A 25380-nucleotide genomic window follows, 5' to 3' on the forward strand; every position below is an offset into this window, starting at 1 on the left:
TTTTGATGTAATGGCTGGGTTTTTTATGATATTTCATCTGACTATTACAGTCCAGACAGCGTAAGCCAGTTAAGAGGAAATTGGAAAATTTAAGATTAATAAAAGCATTATAGTTAAACAGCATGTAATGCTGCAATAATGAGCTGTCAGGTCCAATTTTAAATTCACAAGAATGAGTACTGATGGTGTACTACCAGAAGGGACACATTTTTGGGGGTGTGGGGTACAAGTCTCACATTTCTTTCCCAACTATTTAGACAACACCTTTTAAGCAGGAGATAATGAAAAACAAAAGTAGTTTATCACACTACATTTAATATAAAGTGGGTACAGAAAGTCACCACCCCCTTTCAAAATTTGTACCTTTTGTTGTATGACACTGAAAATAAAAACAAATTAAATTAGGCTTGTTCCATTTTTATTTACACTCAGTAGCTCACATTAGCCTAGTGAAAATAAAATTCTTAAACATTATGAAAATTAATATTACAACAGTAAAATACCTTATTTGGATAAATGAACACCCCATTACAACTGCATTTGTAAACTTGCTCAGGTATAACCAATCACCTTACAGATCACGCAACAAACTAGTTAGCTCCCACCTGTGATCAACTATGGTGATTTTGATTAGTTCAGTATAAAAGCAGCTATTTCTAGAAGATTCCACTGTGTGGAAGTCCAAGGAATCCACTATAGGGAGAAAGGTGCTTTCAAAAGAACTTTGAGATAAAGCTGTGGAAAGGCACAAGTCAGGAGATCGGTATAAAAATATTTCAAAGGCTTTAAGCATCCCATGGAGCACAGTCAAGACCATCATAAATAAATAGAAGGTGTATGGCACCACCCAGACCTTGCCTAGATCAGGCCATCCCTCCAAACTGGATGACCGAGCAAGAAGGAGGCTGATCATAGAGGCTACCAAGAGGCCGATGGCAACTCTGAATGAGCTACAGGCCTTCGTGGCAAAGACTGGTCATTGTGTTCTTGTGACAACAGTATCACAAGCGCTCCACAAATCTGGCCTGTATGGGAGGGTGTCAAAAGTACCTTAAAGATGCTTTGGTCATATGAGATCAAAATCGACCTTTTTGGCCGAAATGCAAAATGATACGTCTGGTGAAAACCCAATACATCTTACCATCCAAAGAACACCATTCCTACAGTAAAGCACAGTGGTGGCAGCATCCTGTTTTTTGGGTGTTTCTCTTCAGCTGGGACTGGGGTACTTGTCAGGATAGAAGGGAAGATGGGTGGTGCAAAATACAGGAACATTCTTGAAGAAAACCTGCAGCCCTCAGCCAGGAAGTTGAGCATGATGGTCCACCATTTAACATGACAATGACCCAAAGCACACCATTAAAGCAACCGTACAGTGGCTGAAGAACAGGAAGGTGAATGTCCTTGAGCGGCCTAGTCAGAGCCCCGACCTAAATCCCATTGAAAACCTTTGGAATGACTTGAAGAGGGAGGTTCATCAACGGTCACCACGCAGTTTGACTGAGCTTGAACAATTCTGTAAGGAGGAATGGGCAAATATTCCTCCCTCTAGGTGTGCAAAGTTGGTAGAGATGTATCCAAACAGACTTAAGGCTGTAATTCAAGCAAAAGGTGCTTTCACCAAGTATTAAATCAGGGGGGTGTTCTCTTATCCAACACAGTTATTCTTTTTTCATGTGGATGTTGCAATGTACAATTTGTAAATAAAACTGGAACTAGTCTGATGATTTTATTTGCCGTCTTTTTGGGCTTTAGGGCAAGAAAAGGTGAACATTTTGAAAGGTACTGATGACTTTCTATACCCGCTGTATATTAAGTGTACAAATTCTTCAGTTATCTCACTGACTTTGTCCAACTATGAATGTTTTTCGTACCCTTTTCATTTACTCAGACCCCATCTTAATAAGTTTAAAATACATAACTGTGTATTTGACATTTTGTGTGTCTTACATCCAATATATTGGGTTTTTTTTCCCGGTGGTGTGATTACTTTCATCTATAACTGTAATTTCATCTGAATAAAAAAGTTGATTTAAGATGATTTCTGTTTGCCATTGTCGCTAATCTGTGTGAATCTTACAATAATTAAACTTCTCCAGCATGTTCCAAACAGTGGGCAACTTTGTGTCCAGAATTAAATTACCTCATTATAAAACATTATAAAACTTATGGCAGGGGAACATATTACCGGCTTTGTTCTTCTGAGAGATTCGCATTGCCATCCCAACTATTGGAAGGCATATGATGCTCCTTAAAAGGAGAAAAACATTTAATGAATCCTTTTTCCTTTAAACACAAAATTTCATATTTAATTCCAAGGAAAAAAAAACAGATGATCTTCCGCCTCATGATTAAAAAAACAATCCTCACTTTTGGTGAACAGTTTGTAATAATGTATAAGGAAACTGCTGATGACAGATATGATGGTGTAGCTGGGGAATCCTTTGTGTTAAGGAGCTGCTTAGCTGATACGAGCAGACTGTGAGACGTCACCCAGAACTTTAATTTCTCAACAATACAGTCTGAAGGAAATTTAACACAAAACTGTGGTAAATAATAATAATAGCTTACACTTACATAGCGCTTTTCTAGACACTCCACTCAAAGCGCTTTACAGGTAATGGGGACTCTCCCCCACCACTAGGAATGTGCAGCATCCACCTGGTAAACAACATTACTTCTGTGTTCACTGTGGTGCAGTAAGAACAAATAAGAGAGAAGCAAACACTTTTCTCACCAAGTGGTGCAGAGTCCATTTTCTATAGTGTCCAAAGACAACACAGCTGAGTAACTGCTACTCTACAAGGTGAGAAAAACGAGGTAAAAGTAGGCATGTATTCGCCTGAGGTAACTTGTAAATCTGTGTGATTGTCTAGATCGGGTACCACAAGTTCAGGAAAATTAAACTTAATACGCTGTTCTCTAAAAACACTTTTTTTGCGTGTACAGGTTTTAATCAGATCTCAACCCATGTAAAGATTTAGCACCTAAGCATGCACTTTTACATAAAGACTAGAAAAAAAACACCTGTGCTCTGCCCTCTCCCTAGCGCTTATTTTCTTCCCAAAACAGCATCATAGGATTTTCCTGTTCTCCGAACTTGGAGGTCCTTGAACCCCGCAGTGGAAAGCATCTTGAAGTACTCCGGGGCCGGCCGCTCCTTGCCCTCAGTGTGGACGAGCATGTTGAGGGAGTTGTGCAGAGCGAACACTGGGCCTCTTCTGTTCTCACTCAGGAGGGCTTCCACAATCAGGACCCCGCCACCTGACAGGCAGAGAGACCGCACTGAGGCCAGCGCCAAGACAGACTACATCTGCTCCTGACCCCGTGTACACAGCAGCAGAGCGGTTTGGGTTTCTTTTGCATTCCCCTTTTCACTGTATCTTTTTAAAAAAATACTTCCAATCTGCAATGCCTGAGAGATGTGTTATTTCTTTTTTTCCCCATTTGTGACAGTTAAAACACAACCCACGTAATATTCTTTAAAAATTCTAATTAAAGCTAGTGGTTGAATACTATTATATTAAGACGGAAAAAAATAATAAACAAATAAGTCTTTCTATTACATAAAATGAACACCCACCCTGTCTTGTATTGTCTGATGGTTAAATTGTGTTTCTTTATACCCATCTTGTTCTACACAAACAAATCCTGCATTAGGGTTCAATTTTTGCTCTTGCTAATATTTTTAGCAATTGCAATCACTTATCTTGTAATTGGAATATGAATGAAAGCCCTAGAACCCCTTTTATGAAGTGCTGGCATACAGATGGTGAAAAACAGGTGTTCAATCTTACATGTTTCTCCCTGAAAAATACAAATTTTATCTCAAGCTCTGAAAGCTCTGTTGTTGTTTTTAATTACTTTTATGGGGCGCCGGGATTAACCGATGGAACTCCTACCAACCGAAAAAGAAAATCTCAAAACTGCAAGCATGAAGCTAATTACTGCCAGGGACCTCAGATTCTCCCCCTCAAGAAAAGAGCGGAGTTATTCAGCTCTCACCTGCGCGTATTCCGGAGCCTGAGCAAGTAATCACCCTGAGAAGCCCACCTCCTAAGACAATCTCCAAGAATTAAAGCCTCTATGACGTGTGCCAAATTGCAGTCACACTTTAAATGCAAAACCCTAGCGGGCTGCTGAAATGCAGCTCACGTAAATGAGTTCTAGAGCGCTTTACTTGCAACCGCGCACTCGAGATGTCAACGGAGAATGGAGAGAACCTGGCTGGCACCGCGCGTAGAGCTTCTGCAGCAGCTGCACACACTTCCCCTCCTTCCAGTTGTGAAGGATCCTTGACACAATGTACAGATCAGCCACCGGAACCTCCCCGCTGAAGAAGTCACCTGCAAGCAATCGCAGAGAGTGCTGTGAGCAGCCTCTATTAACATGCACACGTGCAGATACAGTTATAGGATTCCATGCGTACTTAAGGCAGAACATGGGCTGTGGAGATAAGTCTGCCACGTGCTTTCTGTACCACCTCCAGCAGTTACTGAGACTTGCTTTCACCATGGTAACAGTTAAAATTGGGTAATGTTAACATGCTCTACTTGGGCACAGACTGTGATGTGTGTTCTTTTGTGTAATAAAGCATGTTGTAGCCGGGAAGCTCTTGTGGGAGGTCTTCAGCAAGATCCCAGTTTGGAATATCTAAGCCCATCTACACTTCCGTGATTTTTTTTTTTTACATCTCTCTGGAGCACCTTCATTCAAACAACGATTCTGGAACTCGAGTTGGCTAGACAGAAAAGGCTTAGCATCTTGGGCACAGGGGCAGCTCCGGGTTTCTCAGGATCCTTCAACATTCCCAAAGTAAAGTGGCACTGCACCTGAGATAGGGTGATACAACGTTCTTAAGAAAAGGCAATGGCAGTGGAGTGGTGTCAGTAGTTCTGACTAAGAATAGTTCATTTCTCAACAAGTTTGGTATACAGACTATTACATGCACTGGGCTAGCAGTATTCCCAAAAGCCTCAGTGCCTAAACCAATCTCCCCAGTTTTGGATGCGTTTTAGAAGCTATATAAAATATTTTAAAAATGAAATATAAAAAGCAATATTCTGCTAGAAAAACCTGTGAAAACGTTCACCCTTTTGTCTGCCTCACTCATTGCTATTGTTTCCTGCACTGTTCCATAATATTTCACAGAATATACAGTCCCTAAAACCTGTTCTCTTCTCCACCTTTTTTTATTGAGTAACTTTTGCTCATTTCAGAAGATCTCTGCATTTCTTTAAAGCAAACAGAAAAGCCCCCAAAACTTCACACAAATGTGTCTTGAGCCCACATTTCCAGGCCTCAAGGCAAAAAAAGACGTTTTACAGCTAGGCATTCTGATTTATTATTTCATGTATTTTTATTTAAATACAGTTGAATTTTTCCTTACAAAAATAGACCCAGAGGATGGAAGCTCTTCTAAAAGAGGCTGTTGTTATCTCCTACTCGGGGAGGTGAGACCTGCAGGAAGTATGAGCCTCATTACAGACAGAGCCTGTCCAAGAGCCTAGAGCCGGTCCTGGGAGATCCGACCGCCGCCCAGCAATCCTGAATTGGACACAGTATTTCTTCTGCCTCCCCAGATAGACATCTGGAGATCTCTTCCATGGAAAGTCACAAGGAAAGAAAAAAAAACCCTGCAGCTCTCCTTCAGAAAGCTAACCTTATTCTCGCTCAACACTACCGTATGTTCAGGTTACTGGACCTGACAGGCTTGATTTTTGCAAGTTCGCGTTTATGCATTAAAGCACGCGCACGAGCCAAACATCTTTGACTCCCACTTGTTATTCATACCATCTTCTTTTCATGTCTTCTATGAATTGTAAAGCAGCCGGGTATCCGTATACAGCCGGCACAGCCTCATAAATACTTTAAGGAGTTCTCTGTGGGGAAGAGCCAAGTGCCTGGGAATGAAAGTCCCACTGATTACACTCTCATATTCGCAACACACACAGATGAGGTGAACATAAAACAACAGTGAGGGCTGAAAATAACCTGTCAGCCCACATTCACCATTCCTCACTTTTCATATCATGGATACAGTATATACAGGATTCTCATTGGGGATAGCATATCAACTGCATCTTCCTGAGCCAAAACATACTTACGGAGTGTTCTAGTCTCTAAGTGTTATAGTCTCTTTGCTGGTTTTGTGCCTCCATATACTGTATGAATATATCATCACTAAACCTGTAACACTAGCCTTGACTTATGTTGCTAAAGCTATTAGAAAAGTAAGCCTTTCACGATTTGTTTCATCTTCCAGGTGGGACACTTGTTTTGGGGTTTCCTTTTTTTAACCTCCTTAAAATATTAAATCTTGTATTGAGTGGAAATGAAAGAATAATTTTGTGTTCACACATTATGTTTTATATACCTCGTGTGGTTTTATGCAATAAAGACCTGACTACAACATTTTCTTTACGATATCAAATACATACAATTAAAATTGCCACCTCAGTTGAATAACAAACCAAACAATGTTGTAAGATCTGTTCTTAAAATGGATTTCATATTTCGTCACATCGCCAGGGTGAAAAGTCTTCTTTTCTATCAAAATCTTTTCTATTTCTAGTCTAATTCTATCAAAACATAAGAAGACCCCACAGTCAAAATAATAAAGGATCCTTTGGCAACAACTGTTTTCATGTTTGCCGTATGCATAAGCAATATGATAATTATGCTATGTGTACTGGAAAAGAACTTTCCACTGAACTGAAATCCATTTGAAAACAAACCCTGATGCTTTTTTTCATAGAAACACAAACTTTACAAAATCAAAAATGCAGTTATTCCTCTACCTAGGGCATTACTTTAAAAGCTGAAATGTACAATACTGACGCAAACCCAATGAGACTCATTGAATGTTCCCTTGAAAACATCTCAGAAGAGTGCAGCACAGACCTCTACTGGCAGCTTGGAGTAGTGAAACCATTTTGACCTTCTGTATCAAAAAACAGAGCAGTGCCCGTCAGTACCTCCAATGTGTTATTCATCATAGGACGCATATGCTGCACACATTTACAAAATCCCAGTTCATCTTTCTCTGACTCTTGTCTCACACGCGCGTGTCCTTTAGGAGATAATTCACACCTTTTATGTGACGTGAAATGTTCCTCCTTCTATATTTGCAATAGTAATCATATTTTGAAAGCAAAGCACCAAATTTCAGAAATTGTTTTCTTTATTCCTCATCAAGATTATTACCATAAGTTGCACTCTACCTAATTACTTGGACCCAATTTTTTTTTTGATTCATGGGACTGAATGTTTGGTTTTGAAAAACAAATGTAGTGCACTCAAAAATAAACTGCGCATGGAATGGTGAAGTGGTGCAGTCTCCATTGTCAGGGTCTAGTCCGTCTAGGTCCTTTCCACTTATGCCTGCCACTAAGCTGGCATCGCACCTGACCCCCAGCCTTCGTTTTGCAGGCCCACAAGACGGCCCTACATTGCCTTTTCGGGCTGAGCCCGGCCGGGTTATGTGGGCTCCCCAGCCACCAGGTGAAAGCCACCCCCAGGCCTGGCTCCAGGGGCAGGTCCCAGTTAGCCCTGTCCCTGGCAGGGTGCATTCCGTTTGGGCATCTCATTAGGATGTCCCCCCCAGTCGGCTTCCGCTGGAGCTGTTCTGGGCACGTCCCACTGGGCGGAGACCCCATGCCAGACCCAGGACACGCTGGAGGGTTTATATCTCTCAGCTGGCTTGGGAGCGCCTGGGGATCCCCCAGGAGGAGCTGGAGTCTGTTGCTGGGGACAGGGAAGTCTGGGCTGATCTACTCGGCCTGCTGCAACCGTGACCGTCACCAGGAAAAGTGGAGTGAAAATGGATGGGTGGATAATTTGTTTTTGTTTACTTGTGTTTTATTTTATTCTAATGTATCAATCTTCCCGCACTTTTCCTTCCAGGAGAGAGAATGATATTAACAATATACTTTTAAGACAGTAACATTCTGGATATTCCAACTTAATACTTTAACATCTTAAGCTTCTGTACAAATTAGCATCACGTAGAATTTTTTTGGGCGTTTAAACGAGATACATGATGCATTTAGTTCAGAAGCTTATTGCATTTATACGAGATAGTATTGCGTTAAAGTAGTAACAGGAAGCCAAAAGTCGGTATAAGTCTTACTGTCATGTCATCGTAAATTAATTCCATTCAATTTTTAAAGAGTAGGCAAAAACCTATGTACAGTACACATTTTTGCAGTTTCTCATATGTTTGGAAAGCTGTGTCATTCTACTTATCACAGAAATGGTGAAAACGACACGTGTGTAACCCAGGAATGCTCAATCACAGGCTATTCTACTTCATGTATACTGAAGACGGTACACATGCTCCTTTAGATTATTTTCCCAAAAAGGCAGTATTGTTCACAAATTATCGCGTTTAAGTGCAATATTATCTCAAAATAAACACAATACGTTTTTTATTTAAACGCAATACTATCTTGATTAAACTTTTTTTTTTCCTCTGTGGTGCTAATAAGCTTCTGTACTTATGGACTGAACACAGCATCACATTTAAAGCTCTTTCCACAAACAGTTTTATTATACTGTATTTTAAACTAAACTGTTAGAGATAATTATATCCATATTTCTAAATACATTAAACTAATTGAATTGCTATACACATGTATATTAAAACACTAGACAAGTCTTGATAGGGTATTTGGAATGTTTTTATAGGCAGGAGGATTCATTTATTTAAAAGATTTCATCTCACATGGAATGCTTGTAATTAAGGAATGCTTGATTATATAAAATCTCTGTGTTGAGTAAATGTGCAGAATATGTGCAGGTCTGGGAAAAGCGTGTGAAGCCCAAAGGGGGTACTTTTGTATATTTTAGACCTAAATAATCATTAGAACTTAATTAGACAAAGTCTTAATACAAATTAAGAGAACCTGAATAAATACATAACATTACCACATACTGTCTATTTGAGTTATTAAAAAAAAATGTTTGAACAGTAAATATCCTCTTGGCAAATATGTTTGTGGACTGTTAAATTAATAAATTCAATAACAGGTGGTACCTTCTTAAGTAGCAATAACTTTAAATAGATGTTTCCTGTAAATGTTTATTAACTTCTAGGAACTTTGGCCCATTTTTTCTTACAGAACTGCTTCACGTTAGTGACATTTCAAGGGTTTCCTTACACAAACTGCTTGCTCCAAGTCCTGTTATAATATTTCAGAGGAGGTTAGATCTGAACTTTGATTTGGTCAATCCATAATGCAAATTATTTTCTTCTTCAGTCAGTCTGTTGAAGATCTGCTTATACTTTCAGGATCACTTTCTTGCTGCATGACCCACTTTTGGCTCAGCTTCCGCTGACAAATAGATGCCCAGACATTATACTCCAGAATCTGCTGATGCAACACGGAATTCATGGTTCTGTCGATGATTGTAAGCTGACAGGGTTCTGAGGCAGCAAAAACAGCTCAAACCAGGACGCTGACACCACCAACCTTTGATGGTTAGAATAAGGTTCTTCTGTTGGAAGACAGTGTTTGACTTTCACCAGACAAAAGGTTTCTAATTTTTAATCAAAGTTCAGCTAATTACTAATCTGTCCAGAGAACATTCTTTCTGTAATCTTGTGGGTTGTCCAGGTGCGCTTTGGTGAACTGACCCAAGTTGCAATGTTTTTAAGAGAGTAGTGGTTTCTTCTTCAATGTCCTTTAGATATCTTTAATGTACCCCGTCATTGATGTTATGATTGACATTTAATCAGCTTAGAAGTACACTCATAGCTTTCATGCAACAAAAAGCCTGCTGGGACATTCCAGGCCGAAGCACAGCTAAAGCTTGATTTTGTCCAGCATTGAATGGCTAGATGGATAGTCCTGACGTTGCAGTGGATGGGAGAATGGCATTGCAGTGGTCCCCTTTCAGAGAAGCCTGCTCAGTTCCAAAAGCCAGTCCTTCACAGAGATATTAGTTCCGAGAAGATCTTCAGCTCCTCTTCTCCCATTAAACATCTCTCAGTTTCTCTTCTTCTGTGTAAAAGAAAACTTTTCACTTATTTTCTGGAAGCCCTGGAAAACTCAATCAGGCTCACCTTTCCACGGAAGATACATGTTGCCCATCTCTTCTGAGATCTAGATCAACTTTTGAACACTACTAATCTAGTGCACTATAAAGACTACAGAGAATTCAAACTAATAAAAGAATACAAGACGTGCTAGAAAGACTACTAAACTCTTAAGTGAATCCATCTTTGTTTACTAATCCACCATAAAATCCCTGCAAGTCTTCACTGTCTTTTTCTCAAATCTGAACCTGGTTGGGACTGCTGGCTGGCTGATATTAAAGCACAGGAGCTGAATAAACACTCCTGTACTATCTCAACTCCCTACAGTTCAGGAAACTACTAACACTCCCTCCCTAAACTGCAGGAGCTTAGACACAGCTCCCCTGCCCTCTGCACCTGAATGCTGATATAATGACTATTGCTACTACTGCTACTATTGCTGCTACTCCTGAGGAGTGTTCAATTAAGCACAGGGGCCAAACAGACAAACCCCTTTTTCTGTGACTGAATTCCGGTCCGCAGGAATTCAATCACTCAGTCAAGACCGGTGTGTCCAATTTACTGCAGAGAATCTAAGGCTTTAACTAAGCCACAGCTTGCTCCATCACACTCTTTTACCAAGGTTACCAATATCTGGAGGTGACTATCTTCCCCACAAAGCAGGGAAACATGCCTAAATCTTTCCCCTTTTCTCATTTCCTCTACATTTGTTTAACAAAGACAAAGTTCATTCACCAAAGAAAACAAAACAGTTTGCCCATAAAATATTGCATTGAAATATGATGTCTGTTGGAAAAGCTTAAAATAAATGTCCTATTTTGTGTTTTTCTAAGCATGGAACCTAGGCTTGTGATTAAAATTAACACATTTATAATAAAAAAACAGAAGAAAGCTCAGTGAATATCCCCCAGGTCAGTAGGATTAAATCAGTACACAAAATTACAAGTCAGAAAAAAAAGCTACCTTCAACTTCCAATGTGGCGCTGACAACTTTTTACCATAACACTGAAAGAACTGCAGCAAGAACCGTTCTGATTTGCAGCACACAAACAATTCACTTCTCTCTCAAAAGATTCTCAATTCCCCTGACTGAAGTTCCTAGAGTTGTGCTCTAGATGGCGCACTTACACTCCAACTTAAAACACTTCTCTCAATCATTTCACATAAATGATATAGTGTCATTTGTTATTTTGCAACCTTCCTGTTTATTTTTCTGCTTAAAAAGTACATTGTCATTCAACAGTTAAAGTTGTTGTATTCTGTAACCCTTCTTACAGATGTGTAACATTTGAACAGCTCATGACATAAGTAAAAGCAATACATTTAATATTTACTCTGCTAGAGTGATTAGATTTGCCAAGGAAGTCTTTACACATTTTAAACTAAAACTCTCCAATGCACTGGTATAGTTTGCATAAGAACAAAGTGAAATATTAGGTCATGCATAAGCTCTATATTATTGTTTTGACTGACAGCACTGCAAGTGTGTTATCCTGTCACTTTGCCCGAATGGCATGAATTTATCCCAATTTCCACCTCTAGCAGATACTAAACGTCACTGAAAGTTAATTATACAGTAGCTGCACAATTCACCGCCGCTGTCAGCTCCATATTTCTATAGCCAGAGCCTTTAAAAGACCTAAGACAGCATAAATCCTTTCTGATGGGCTTAGATGAATGGTTTGCCTTCTTTATGCTCCTTCATATTAGACAACATAATGCACAGTGAAACCAAGATTAAACAAAAAGCTTTGAAAAAGCCTAAAACACTGAAGCAATTTGGATCCCAGCAAACAACGGAAGCACAGTCTCTTGGTATTGTTAAATGTAAATATACACCAAAAGCAAAAAAATACCTAATATTAAACTTGAAACACTGTGTTTTAAGAACTCAGGACATTGTAACAGCTGTTGAGGATAAAGCCATTTTATACAGACTCTCTCTAGTGGTGCTAATTGCACTTGTATTGCACTGTACATCAAATATCAGAAAAAGATGAAGGAATATAGTCCCAGATGAGAGTATAGTTCTTCTGAATTTCTAAGATTCATAACCAAAACCTGCTTAAACTGAGTGAAATTTCACAATTCCTAATTTCAGAACACCACTACCTTGATCAAAAAGCAGCCCTACTTTTTCCCTGCCTATTCGCAGTCAGTGTCCTTGATGTCCAGACACCAAAAAAAACAACCCTACCTTCTTGAAATGTAAAGGTGTCGCTAGGTTGAGAATAGTTCTTCTTGGAAGCTTGCACCACTTGAGGCAAGTCAAAGATGATGACAGAGGAGTCTGGATAGGCCCGGGACAGCTCGCGGGCCAGAGCTCCTGTGCAGCCTGGAGGACAACAGAGAGAGAAGAACAAAGCTGGAAGTCGAGCTGCTTTACAGTATATAAATGGAATTAGAGGTTCCTTTCAACTAACATAACAGGTCTGCATATTTATTTCAGGTATTGACAGGTAGAGAATATGTTTTTTCTAGGTTACTGTTCGATGAGCAAAGGTTTTCTATTGTTTTTATTTTTATATCTAAAATAGTTTTTACCACGAATGGACACATTCCAGCTAACTAATGCTTAGACCTTCTAGCACGATCAGGCTTGGAACATCAGTTTCAACAGTGACAGTAACACTGGTCTATAAATCAAAAACTCCTGATGTCCATGATGACTTTATGAATGTAAAAACAAAATGCCCTCTTCAATTAAGTAATTGTGCACTATATAGCACCTTGAACATTTGAACTAAAGAGCAGAGGAAAATAAGACACACCTTTCAGAAAGGTTTACTCAGACAAGAGCTGTGGCCTTCCTTTAGAAAATTACCACCACAGACCAACACTTGGGACTTTATGGTTGACAAAATAGACAAAGCACCTTTTCCATAACAGCCTGTAATCTCACCCTCTTTCCATTCACAAAAATGGAATCTGAATGATTCAGACTATAATCATGAAGAGCTACATTTTTACATTGGTCTCTATTTCAAATTGAGGTGCCCTTCTCTTTCTCCAATTCAAGATCTCATAAGGATTCCAGAAAGTAATTTGCTTAATTCCAGAAACTTTTCTATGCAACATATCTTCAAATCATATACAGATGCAGCCATTCAAAATGCGTGAGGTATTTCGCGGCATACCCCGGTGGGCGTGTCACAGTATCACGCGGTATGACGCAGTTAACGTGGTGTCACGTGGTTAACTATCCGGCGTCGCCTTGTAAAACCGCCAGGGGGAGCTTAACCTCTCATGTACAGCATTTGAGCCTTTAATTTTGAACTGTGTATTACAGCATGTTAATCATCAGTCATTAAAATGTTGGTATATTTTATGAAAGCAAGATTGCTCAGTTGGACAAAAGTACACAGCCTACCTTTATCATAAATATTTATGCATCAAAGCCTTTACTGAAGATATTACTAATAGTATTAATAATGGATGACTTTAGACAAGCTGTATACTCAAAGTATAATTTCTTTAGCACATTTGTACAAGCACTTGGAATCTGTCCAAGCCATACTTTGTCAGGCATTTTGTTTTACTTCAACGGGCATAAAAACTTCCTTGCTTTTAACAGGGCGTTTCATAATTTCTAACTACGAAAATGATTTAAAATGCGACACTTATCATTCAACTAGAGCTTAAAATATCACAAGGATCCTCAAGAGCACAGCAAAGAGTGTATTAAAAGACACTTGTATTTATCAACGCTTTCTTTTCCGTATACCAGATTTTATGGAACCACTTCAGAGGGGTGTCAGCCAGTCAGATTCCAGGATTCGGCACTTTAAAGGAAAAATACACACCGGTATTCCATTTCTCCCTAACGATTTTAAGCATCGAAGTATTTAACTAGCATGTGAAATAGCGTGTGAAAAAGTGGTAGTTTTAAGCTTTTCTGCTAATATAATATGGAATCGATATTGATTTAAATCGTGTTCTGATTTAAATCGCAAACGCGTGTTTAATTATATGTGTTTTTTAATCATAATCAGGCTAATGCAACATAAATTGATACAGTATCTTTGTCTTCTAAGCATCTTAATAAACTTTCAGCATAGCTTTCTACCCGTCAAGATTTATATTTCTTGGGATTTTGGGATCAAACGTGGAAGGATTAGATTATAATCGTTTTTATTTGTCAAATACGTGATTGTATTTCTGAATGTTATGTGACACCTACAGTAGTTCACTGCTTTAAATACATCGAATTAAGAAAGTTATGTGTAGCACTTTAGATCTTTTTTCTGAACCAGGGAAAATCTGATCATGTTTCTCTATAACAATAATAAAAACTTTATTTTACATATCGCCTTTAAAAGTGGCATCTCAAAGCAATACAGTAGATCGAAAAACAGTTAAAAGGGACCAGATTAAATACCAGACAATCGCAAACGCATTTTCAATAAAATTATTTTATTCATTCAGCAGTTTGTGAGAGGAACATCCAGCAGGGAGACACACACACACCGGTTTTCATTGACAAAATTGTTTTTTTTCAATTCCTTTTGTCTAACAGGAATGTTTTGTTTGTGGACAAACTGTTAGACAAGAGGAAAAGACCGCCTCCTCCTACGAAGCATTAATCGCGTATCTAAGGAAAATTGCAGTATACCTTTGTTCATGCACATCATTATACAGTACAGTATCTCAATTTGTATTTCGATAAAAAAAATCGTTTGCCCAGCCACTACTGTTGTTATTGTTTTTATCCTGTAAAGCGTTTTCTTTTTCTGCGTTTTCCATTTCCTTTTTCTGATCACTCGCTTTCTGGATACACATCTCACCTGTCCTGTTCTTTGTTTTCCTGGTTTGCTGATTATGCCTGCTGCGGTCCACTCCTACCCTCACACCTAAAGAATACTATTTTAAATTTCTTGGCGCAGTTCATTAACCCTTGTATGTGCTGTCCGCGCCCAAAATGCAATTAAAAAAAAGTAAAAAACCGCGCTCAAAATGCAATTTAGAGCTTAATAAGATACACTCCACAGGCAAAATTAAAGACAAAATTAAAGACGATTAAAATCTGTAATCTTTCCACTTGTACTGTGAGTCATCGGACAGTTTCTGCTTTGTGTAAGGATGGTGAGAAAGCTGTGTTCAATGTATTTAAGGGACTCAGAAGTAAAAGAAGATGCTTCATATTGCGTGACTAATTTTAAAAACCAAGTTATAGATGCAGACGCTCCCTCGGTGCCGCGCCGGGTGTAAATATCAAAGTATACATTCCCAACAAGAATTGTACCCATCTGTCAAACAAATAAAACACCTTGAATTGAATTGAGGGAGAGATGGGGGTAGTGGGACAGAGATACTGTAGACAGACTCAAGGCAAATAAGATACTTATGGGTACGCAGGCATTCACGACAGCAACATACGAAACGTTTGCACGTACTGTATAGTTAAGTTATTACTTGGTTTTCAAAGTGCAACGAAATACAATATTGTTGTTGCTGCTGTTCTGGTTGTTTTTATCCCGTAAAGCGTTTTGAGAAGCCACCTTTAAAGGCGATATATACTGTAAAACCACTGATTCTTATGGAATGTGCTCCGCAGGAGATTCAAATTTTTATTTATTTATTTTTTAATCGCGTATCTTAGGAAATCTCAGTATAACTTTGTTCATGAACAGTGGCATGTTACATTATCATTCGTTTTTTTAACAAGGCTCGCCAGCTAATGTGAATCGAAACCTGTCTTGCTAGCTTTTAAAGTCGTGCATGTGTAAACTGTACTAGAGGGCATGCAAGTTACTCTGCCCCTTTCAGCGGCAGGGAGTCCCTCTGCTGCAACACACAGCAGACAGAACGGGAGACTATTGCCTTTCATATCTGACACCAGTGAAGTAAAAGGGGTGTCTAAAGGGGTGATTTTAGACCACATTTTAGTTACTTTATTTTGTTTACTTTTAACATTTCTGTAATTTACAGTAGATGTCACAATAGAAGCCCGAAGCCTATTATACTCAGTCTAGCCTTGGATCCTCTGAGTCCCTTGACTCAGTTATTGCATATTAATTTCTTGAGATACGCGATTCCATATTATATTCCCTTTTAATCAAATTCTAAAAGTATGCTTGTTGACTCCGGTATCGCGTTACTTAAAGACTTCGATGCTTAAAATGTTTAGGGAGAAATGGAATACTGGTGTGTATGTTTTCTTTAAAGTACCGAGACCAGCCATATACTGAACGTTTAAGTTCCAAAATTAATATCGTTTATGGACTTCACACGCGTTGCAGTATGCTCCTATTCTTTTTATGCTCAGGCACTAAAATCTCCCTTCTGCTTTGTGTAAGGATGGTATCAAGAGCAATCTTAAGTGGTGAGAAAGCTGTGTTCAATGTATTTAAGGGACTCAAAAGTAAAAGAAGATGCTTCATATTGCTTGACTAATTTTAAAAACCAAGTTATAAATGCAGATGCTCCCTCGGTGCCGCGCCGGGTGTAAATATCAAAGTATACATTCCCAACAAGAATTGCACCCATCTGTCATGCAAATAAAACACCTTGAATTGAATTGAGGGAGAGATGGGGGTAGTGGGACAGAGATACTGTAGACAGACTCAAGGCAAATAAGATACTTATGGGTACGCAGACATTCACGACAGCAACATACGAAACGTTTGCACGTACTGTATAGTTAAGTTATTACTTGGTTTTCAAAGTGCAACGAAATACAATATTGTTGTTGCTGCTGTTCTGGTTGTTTTTATCCCGTAAAGCGTTTTGAGAAGCCACCTTTAAAGGCGATATATACTGTAAAACCACTGATTCTTATGGAATGTGTTCCGCGGGAGATTCAAATTTTTATTTATTTATTTTTTAATCGCGTATCTTAGGAAATCTCAGTATAACTTTGTTCATGAACAGTGGCATGTTACATTATCATTCGTTTTTTTAACAAGGCTCGCCAGCTAATGTGAATCGAAACCTGTCTTGCTAGCTTTTAAAGTCGTGCATGTGTAAACTGTACTAGAGGGCATGCAAGTTACTCTGCCCCTTTCAGCGGCAGGGAGTCCCTCTGCTGCAACACACAGCAGACAGAACGGGAGACTATTGCCTTTCATATCTGACACCAGTGAAGTAAAAGGGGTGTCTAAAGGGGTGATTTTAGACCACATTTTAGTTACTTTATTTTGTTTACTTTTAACATTTCTGTAATTTACAGTAGATGTCACAATAGAAGCCCGAAGCCTATTATACTCAGTCTAGCCTTGGATCCTCTGAGTCCCTTGACTCAGTTATTGCATATTAATTTCTTGAGATACGCGATTCCATATTATATTCCCTTTTAATCAAATTCTAAAAGTATGCTTGTTGACTCCGGTATCGCGTTACTTAAAGACTTCGATGCTTAAAATGTTTAGGGAGAAATGGAATACTGGTGTGTATGTTTTCTTTAAAGTACCGAGACCAGCCATATACTGAACGTTTAAGTTCCAAAATTAATATCGTTTATGGACTTCACACGCGTTGCAGTATGCTCCTATTCTTTTTATGCTCAGGCACTAAAATCTCCCTTCTGCTTTGTGTAAGGATGGTATCAAGAGCAATCTTAAGTGGTGAGAAAGCTGTGTTCAATGTATTTAAGGGACTCAAAAGTAAAAGAAGATGCTTCATATTGCTTGACTAATTTTAAAAACCAAGTTATAAATGCAGACGCTCCCTCGGTGCGCTGCTCTGGTGCGCCGGCTGTTACACAGTGCCTGTCTGCCGTAAGCGTTACAATATACATACCCAACACTGCTTGTACCCATCTGTCATGCAAATAAAACACCTTGAATTGAATTGAATTGAGGGGAGAGGGGGGGAATACTAAAGCCAATACTGGCTCAATACCCTCAATGGGCTTTGACGTGCTAATGCGTTGGTTTAACAGTCCGGGTGTGGCAGGCTTCCAATGTCAACTCGACTCGATTGGAAGACAATGAACGTATTTTAGCCCTAAATGAATTAATAGCAAACATGGTTTACATAAAATACATTTTTCCAAGAAAGTTTATAATAATACGATCTATAGTTGAAATCTGAGCCTACTTTAAAAATAAAGGAAAAGCATTTTCAGAGAGTAATCATGCTGTGTTTATGTAGAAAAAGCGATTAGGTTTACGAGCAATCTAATTATGTGTTTTCACACACACAATAGAAGCAGGCACCGCTGTCAGAAGGGAAGATATGTTCAAAATATCGCAAATATCGATCATGTTGCGATATTTTGAAATATAAAAGTCAATTGATTGTCCATAATATCGCTATTCTATTTTTTCGAAGAAATGTTTGTTAAAAGAAAAGACCAGCACCAGCTGGATTCGAAAACACAACCTGTCAGCTGGTAGTCACGTCTACAAGACAGCTCACATGAACAGGCAGGCGAAACAGCCCTACACAGCCCTGTCGCAGCACACGAATACCATTATTAAATTCTTTAGATACGCGATTCCATATTATATTCCCTTTTAATCAAATTCTAAAAGTATGCTTGCTGACTCCGGTATCGCGTTAGTTAAAGACTTCGAAGCTTAAAATGTTTAGGGAGAAATGGAATACTGGTGTGTATTTTTTTCTTTAAAGTACCAAGACCAGCTATACACTGTATGTTTATGTTCCAAAATTAATATCGTTTATGACCTTCACACGCGTTGCAGTATGCTCCTATTCTTTTTATGCTCAGCTACTAAGATTTCCCTTCAGTGGTAAAATTCAATACCTACAACGGGCACAGCAAAGACGTTTACTGTCTTTCTACGACAGACCAACGGACCACGAGTGCCCCTGTCGGTCAACCAATCACGTACTGCGGTGCCCCGCGTCATCTTGCGTCATACTGAGCGACGTCACCTGCGGTACGTGTCTGTAACGCGCACTTTGAATGGCTGCATCTGTATTAGAGGCTCCAGTTTTGTGAACCAGTTATGGCCAAAATAAAGATAAGAAAGCAACTAGAGTAGAGAGAATTGGAATGAATATTCTATGTCTAATTGAAGATTGTGATACACATGTAGCTAATAAATGGAAACTGTAGTTACTCTTATCTGTAAATTGAGAATGTACAACATGTAAAGCTCAGAGCACAGCTTTGTGGGATCAAAAATGCTCATTTACTTTTAACCTTTAAAATAAAGGTGACACAATGAAAACAGGACACACTTTTTTGAGTGTCCCGTTCTTTAATATAGAATATGATGAAATCACACACACACACCACACCGTTAATACCCCATAACTCTTAAGTACCTGAGAGTGCAGTTGTCCGTTTACCTGTTTAACTCTTTTTCTCCTTGCGGCAAACACTAACCAAACATAAACTGGCATACCTCCAATGTCAACTATAGTTTTGAAAGGTGAAAGGTCAAAGGCAGTCACAACATCGTGCCCATCAATGGCCCAAATTGAATTCATCAGTCCCATGAACTTCACCAATTCTTCTTCAGATCTGAAATTCACCAGTTAAGAAGAACAGTATGCTATGGTAAGTGCCGTAGCAAAGGAATAAACCACCTTTCAAACCACAGAGCAGATTCTATTTGGAATAAGGAGTATTTATGGGCAATAAGTACTAACAAAATGACAAACATCATGTCAAGTATCAAAACCATATACAGTATATGAAGATTAAATGTGATCTCTGATAAAAGAAGAACTTATTACACATGGTACACATGCAAACAAAAAATGAGTCATTCTGAATGAAGTAATAGCAGCTATATTTATCTGCTTAACACAAATCCCCATAAGCAACAAAAACAAAGCACTACCATCTGACGCTAGCTGAACTAGAATGTTGCTAATGATTTACAGAGGTAATTTTTATTAAATTTCTAACAAGCTCTGTCCGTATTAGGACACCTTACAGTATTTCTGTATTGCTTACCTGTAGTTTTCCTCATTAAAAATGCACCATTCAAAACCAGAATATTTTGTAATCCAGTCATTACAGTATGAAGAAAACATTAGGAAATAATCTATTAAATCGAAGTATCATATAATATTGCTTTACTAAAATGTGATTGCAACTTACCTATTTCTAGTAACTGGAGTGATACAGTAAACATACATGCATACAAATAAACTACAACTGGGGTGTCACACTCATTTCATGGACTAAAATACTTATAACCAGGCTCCTAGGAGTTTTATGGGTAACGGGACCTTTAATGATGTCTTCGGTGATCCACTGTAAAAGACTCTTTAGAAAAATCTCATACATATACATATAACTGTTTAATAGACTAGTTACAAGGCATGAAACTCTCCAGGAACTGAGTCGGAGACATCTACACTATTACCTGATTTCAGATGTCCTAAGGAAGGAAGAAATTAACTGTATAACAATGTTATTCATCTTCATTCAGATATAAAAGGTGATATAAAATAAGATATAAAAGAGATATAAAAAATTATCCCACCTATATAGGGCTTCAAAGAGTTCCTCCGCTGAAAGCCCAAAGGTTTTTTCATACTGGTTTTTCCCTTCCCTGTAAGATATACATTTTTGTCCATAATAAAACAAGACATTCAAATTACCAATTAGCAATACATGATCATGTTTTATACTGCTACAAAATATTTTATTACAAATGGGGAGCTGTGTCAGTTTCATTGGCTGCAAAGGAACGTAAAGGTAATGCCCAGCTGAAAAACAGAAAGAAGAAACAACTTCTATGTTTTACAGGATGACCCCTCCATTAAAACATTTTTCTCAGAACCCCCGCCATCATCCCATATTATCAACCACCTGATATGCACAGCCTTCTTGTCCACACTTTTTCCTGGAACAGGATCTGTTGTGGCACCTGCAAATACAGTATGCATCTTACATCATGCATATACAGTACCCGGGCTCTCTCAAAATCACCCAGAGAACATCACGTGTCTCGAGTGATCTCATTTACTGCATCAGTTATAGAAAATGCCCTGTCATGTACGTCGACAAGACAGGAAGAAGACTGGCTGACCATCACAAGGGACATGTCAGAGCAGGGAAAATCAAAGATTTTCTCTCCGAAGAAGTATAATTAGGTTACTTGTTTGATCAAAGATTTTCACTGCAATGAGGACGATAGTGAAATTCTGGCCAGAAGAGGTGAAATGGGGGAACTGAGTTCTCTGTCTGCATTTTTTTACAGGGATTCCCAGACTCCTGCTCCAGAAAATCATTAGGAAGCTGTCCTTTAGCCTGGATCACAACTTTCCTCTTCTCTCAACAACAAACTAATTGCTTATTAAACCCTCCCCATTACAGATTTCATCTTTCTCACCTCAGACTCCAACCTGCCTTCTTGTGAACACTCACTTTCTCATCTGTGTGCCACTTCACACCTACTCTGTCCTTTCTTCTGCTGTGCTTTAGATTCCCCACCACCTTACTCTCCCGCTCAGATCCGAAGATGGCTCAGCAGCAAAAAAAAAAGTCAGCGTGGACTTAATCTTGTTCTTCTATTAAAAATACCAAAGAAAAATTCTCTCTGTGTCCCTTGCAATGAATGTTGTTACAAGGCATTTTTATCAGATGCAGGGCCATTCCACAAACATTTCAGAGCCTTTATCTCTTTGGCAGATCAAACCCACCTGACAGCAGAAGTCAAGTTCGCCCACATTAGGTATGTGTTATCAGAGTTGAAGATAGCCATGCCAAACAGAGATTTGGGGCTGCCTTTTGCCAAGTAAAGGTTTGCCACATCAGTGTTGCTGTAGAATGCTAAAATGCAAAACACAAAAATATCAGCTGATCCAGTGCCCCACTGCACATTCTACTTAACCAATATGATCCCACTGAAAGGAGAAGATACATTTGTGGTACCTCAATTAGTGCGGTAAATTGTTAACAAAAGCATTAAATTAAAAGCAAATTAACCAGTCACTGAAAATGGCTCCTATAGAAATTCAGTTATGATGCTGTGGTAAGATGGAAAAAGTTGCTTCTACTGGACAGGAAGAGGAATATAAGTGCTTCATCCCAGTGGAGACATGAGGAGATAAGAGAGCGGGCGGAGACAGCGCTTAGCAGCTGGGCTGAAGGCTAAGAGCACAGCAGGACAGAGAAACCGCGCTGCCAAGCAGGGGTCTGGGACAATGACACTGGTCAAACATGGCCAGCTACCATGGAGACCGAGAGGGAGAGACCCAGGCATAACAGTGGCCCCTTGTCAAAGGGCAATCTACTGTACAGAAGAGGGATTCTTGGGGAACCAGACATGGAAGGAGTGGATGATTCTGGGTGCTCATACAGTAGGTCCCTGGCTGGCACCCACAACTGTTCTTCTGGTCCACAGCTCCTCCAGTGCACCAGGTACAGCAGGCGCTCCTGTATCCACCCAGAGTTTTTGATATGATGGGGTTTAGGTTCTTCGGAGCCCTTCATTGGGAGCGGTAACCAGCGCAGACTTCAGTAGAGAAACGTGGAATGCAGAGATTTCCTTTCCCAATGAATGGGGAAGGATGAGCCAGTATGTGACGGCATTCACACATTCCTTCACCTTATATGGGCCGGACTGAGGATCCAAATTCTTTTGAAGGCAGATTAAGGAGCAAGTATTCTATGGAAAGCCACAACTGAGGAGACAGTTGGCCATCCATTATTACTGCTGTGTAGCCTTATAGAGGTTAGCTTTTAGGACCTGCCGTTCCCCTTCCAGGTCTGATGGGGTCTGAAGAAAATGTGAGAAGAAGGGATTGAAACTCATCCTGGCATTGTAATGGAGACATACCTGTCAATGAGACGATGAGAAAATGCCAGGAACACTTAGCCCAAGGTAGTAGGGGTGACCAGTCATCCTGGAATGTTGAGACATAGCAGTGTAGGTATTTCTCAAGGTCCTGGTTCAGCCACACTGTTTAGCCATTGGTCTTTAGGGTGGTATCCAGAAGAGAGGTTGATCTGAACAGAATTTCCACCAGAACATGAAAACAAACTGGGGGCTGCAGTCGGAAACGATGTTGGCCAGGAACTCATGGAGCTGGAACACGTCTAGTAAAAATGTCTGTCATTTGCGAAGCAGATGCTTAACTGGAATGTGGAATGAAGGGTGTGGCTCTGGAGAACCTGTCGACAATGATGAGGTTTACAGAATAGCCTCGAGAGCAAGGAATATCAGAGATGAAGTCCATGGAGATCGATTTTCACAAATGTTCTAAAACAGACAGGTATTATAGTAGCCCCCCTCGTGCTGTGTGAGTGTCTTTTGCCATCTTATTTGGTGGCAAATGAGCTCCAGGGAGCGCTAGCATCCTAGGTGACCCACTAGCCTTGAGAAATAACCCCACTGCAGCACCTCTGGCCTGGCCTTTTGGGGAGCAGCATCTGAAGGAGTTGGAGGCCAGAGTTGCAAACACTGCCTCTTCTACGTCCAGCAAGGTGGCTCCTAGTACTCAATGTACTCGGTTCCTGCGGGACCTTGTCTGGAGCGTTGATCCTCGACAAGATATCAGCTTTGCTGTTCTTTGCTCCCGGTCAATAGGAGATGGGGTACTCAAACTGTGAGAAGTGAAGGGCCCATCGCACCAGATTCAGTTGTTTGACCTTGTTAATGTACTCCAGATTCCTGTGGTCTGTGAATACTGAGAAAAGGTGCAAGGCTCCCTCTAGGAGGTGTCTCTATTCATTGAGCGACCCTCTTGACCATCTACAGCTCTGGGCTGACCACATCATAGTTTCACTCCACCAGGAACAGTTTTACAGGAGAAGAAAGCATATGAGTGGAGTCTGGGCAGTAAACCAAGCTGTTGCAACAAGACTACCTACTCCCACATTGGACACATACATTTCTACCTCAAATGGCAATGAATCATCTGGATGGCGATAGATGGGGGCAGTGGAGAGGAGTGCTTCACCTTCATGAAGGCCTCCTACACCTCAGGGGTCAACCTGACATGTCAGCACGGTTGTGGCTTGGCCAGTCCAAATGAAACAGGTGGCAAACTCCATGAAACGCTGGTCCCGGGTGAGGGTAGTGGAAGCAGGCTAGTCTTTACAAAAACCTTACTGGAGTCCATTTGCAGGCCATAAGAGGAAATGATGTACCCAAAGACGACAACCTCCGTTTCATGAAACTCATCAAACATGCTGGAAGGAGGACAGGTACATGGCAACAATGATGCTGCACTGGGTGAGAAAACCTCTACAGCACTCTGGGTCTCCTGAGAATGGAATGGGAGGGTGCATCTGTGCTCACCGCAAGACATCCGCATGAAAGCAAGGCTGGAATGCAATGGGAGAAGAAGCAGGGAGAGATGAGGGTTTGCTGCATGTCATGCATGACTGCTTGCGGGTTCTGCACTGCCCTCCTGCACCCACAGCGCAGCTTCTTGGCTGGCCATGATGTGGAGCACTTCACTGATGCCTACTGGATTCATATTCTGTGGCTCTTCCATTCTGTTATGACATAGATGCCATAAAACCTGTGTCTGTTGGACAGGATGAGGAATCCAAGTGCTTGATCTAATTGAAGGCACGAGCAGATACGAGAGCTGGCAGAGACAGCTGAACAGGAAAAGTGCTGTGAGGGTGGGTGGAGATTGCCCAGCAGGATTTGCACTGCTAGGGCGCTTGGGAGATTGCTGAGTAGGATATGTGCTAAGCAGTTAGGCCGAGCTGCACCTAACTCTCTGAGGATTGAGGAGTGAGGTTCAGAAACTGGACAGATACACGGGCCCGATTAGTTAGGTAATCCTTCTCTTAAGAGGGCTGGTTGTGCTGCGAGAACTTCCCTAGCAAGAAGGAAACTCAATGAGAGAGCACCAGACCATAGGCAGATCAGGGTTTCAATATCCTGGATGTAATGGGATGATTACCCATCAAATGCGGGAAGGTGGCTGGGACAAGTGGCCTGAATGAGTCCTCACAGCATCAGGAGGTGTTTGACTCCTCGTGCAAACACAGCCAGGTATCATGAAGACTGAGCCTGTGACCAGGTGTAACAGAGAAAGGTAGTGGAGAAAAAAATGGAAACACCAATTTAAAGTCACTTAATAAAGCATTAGGCCACCAAATGCAGCCAACATGGCCTATGATGACAGTATGCACTGTGTATCTGGAATTCAGCAGTGTAAAATCTTTTTCTAAGAATCACTACAGGATTATGAAGTATTCACTTCTCTTCCTGCATTCTGTTTGATAAGCTTTGGAATAACAATTGGGAGTCAACTAAAAGCGTCTTCACTTTACAAAAGAAGGTCTGGAGCAGAGCTGATTGCAAAGATCAAAGATTTTTCAATAGCAAAATATCTCATAACTTTGGCATGCTTTAGCCCTAGACTAACATACTGTATGTTTTTTTCTGAAATTCTGAAAGGTACTCTGCCTAGCTCTTTGATAATGTGGACACAGAATACTATTATTACTA

General features: G+C 40.1%; 1 protein-coding gene across 1 annotated transcript in view; it reads right to left on the reverse strand.

The window, feature by feature from the left end:
- Positions 1–401: 401 nt before the first annotated feature.
- The window catches only part of asmt2 (acetylserotonin O-methyltransferase 2), a 33732-nt gene continuing 8753 nt past the window's right edge, over positions 402–25380 (reverse strand). Inside the window, exons 4-9 of the mRNA XM_088927910.1 lie at positions 21608–21737; positions 20446–20514; positions 19354–19472; positions 12237–12374; positions 4224–4346; positions 402–3264 (exon numbers count right to left, since the gene is read on the reverse strand). Of these exons, the coding sequence (XP_088784036.1) occupies positions 3053–3264; positions 4224–4346; positions 12237–12374; positions 19354–19472; positions 20446–20514; positions 21608–21737 (791 nt within the window). The 3' untranslated portion in view covers positions 402–3052. The remainder of the gene's footprint in view (positions 3265–4223; positions 4347–12236; positions 12375–19353; positions 19473–20445; positions 20515–21607; positions 21738–25380) is intronic.

This window comes from Atractosteus spatula, chromosome 1, assembly GCF_055471065.1.
Source record: "Atractosteus spatula isolate fAtrSpa1 chromosome 1, fAtrSpa1.hap1, whole genome shotgun sequence".
NCBI lineage: Eukaryota > Metazoa > Chordata > Actinopteri > Semionotiformes > Lepisosteidae > Atractosteus > Atractosteus spatula.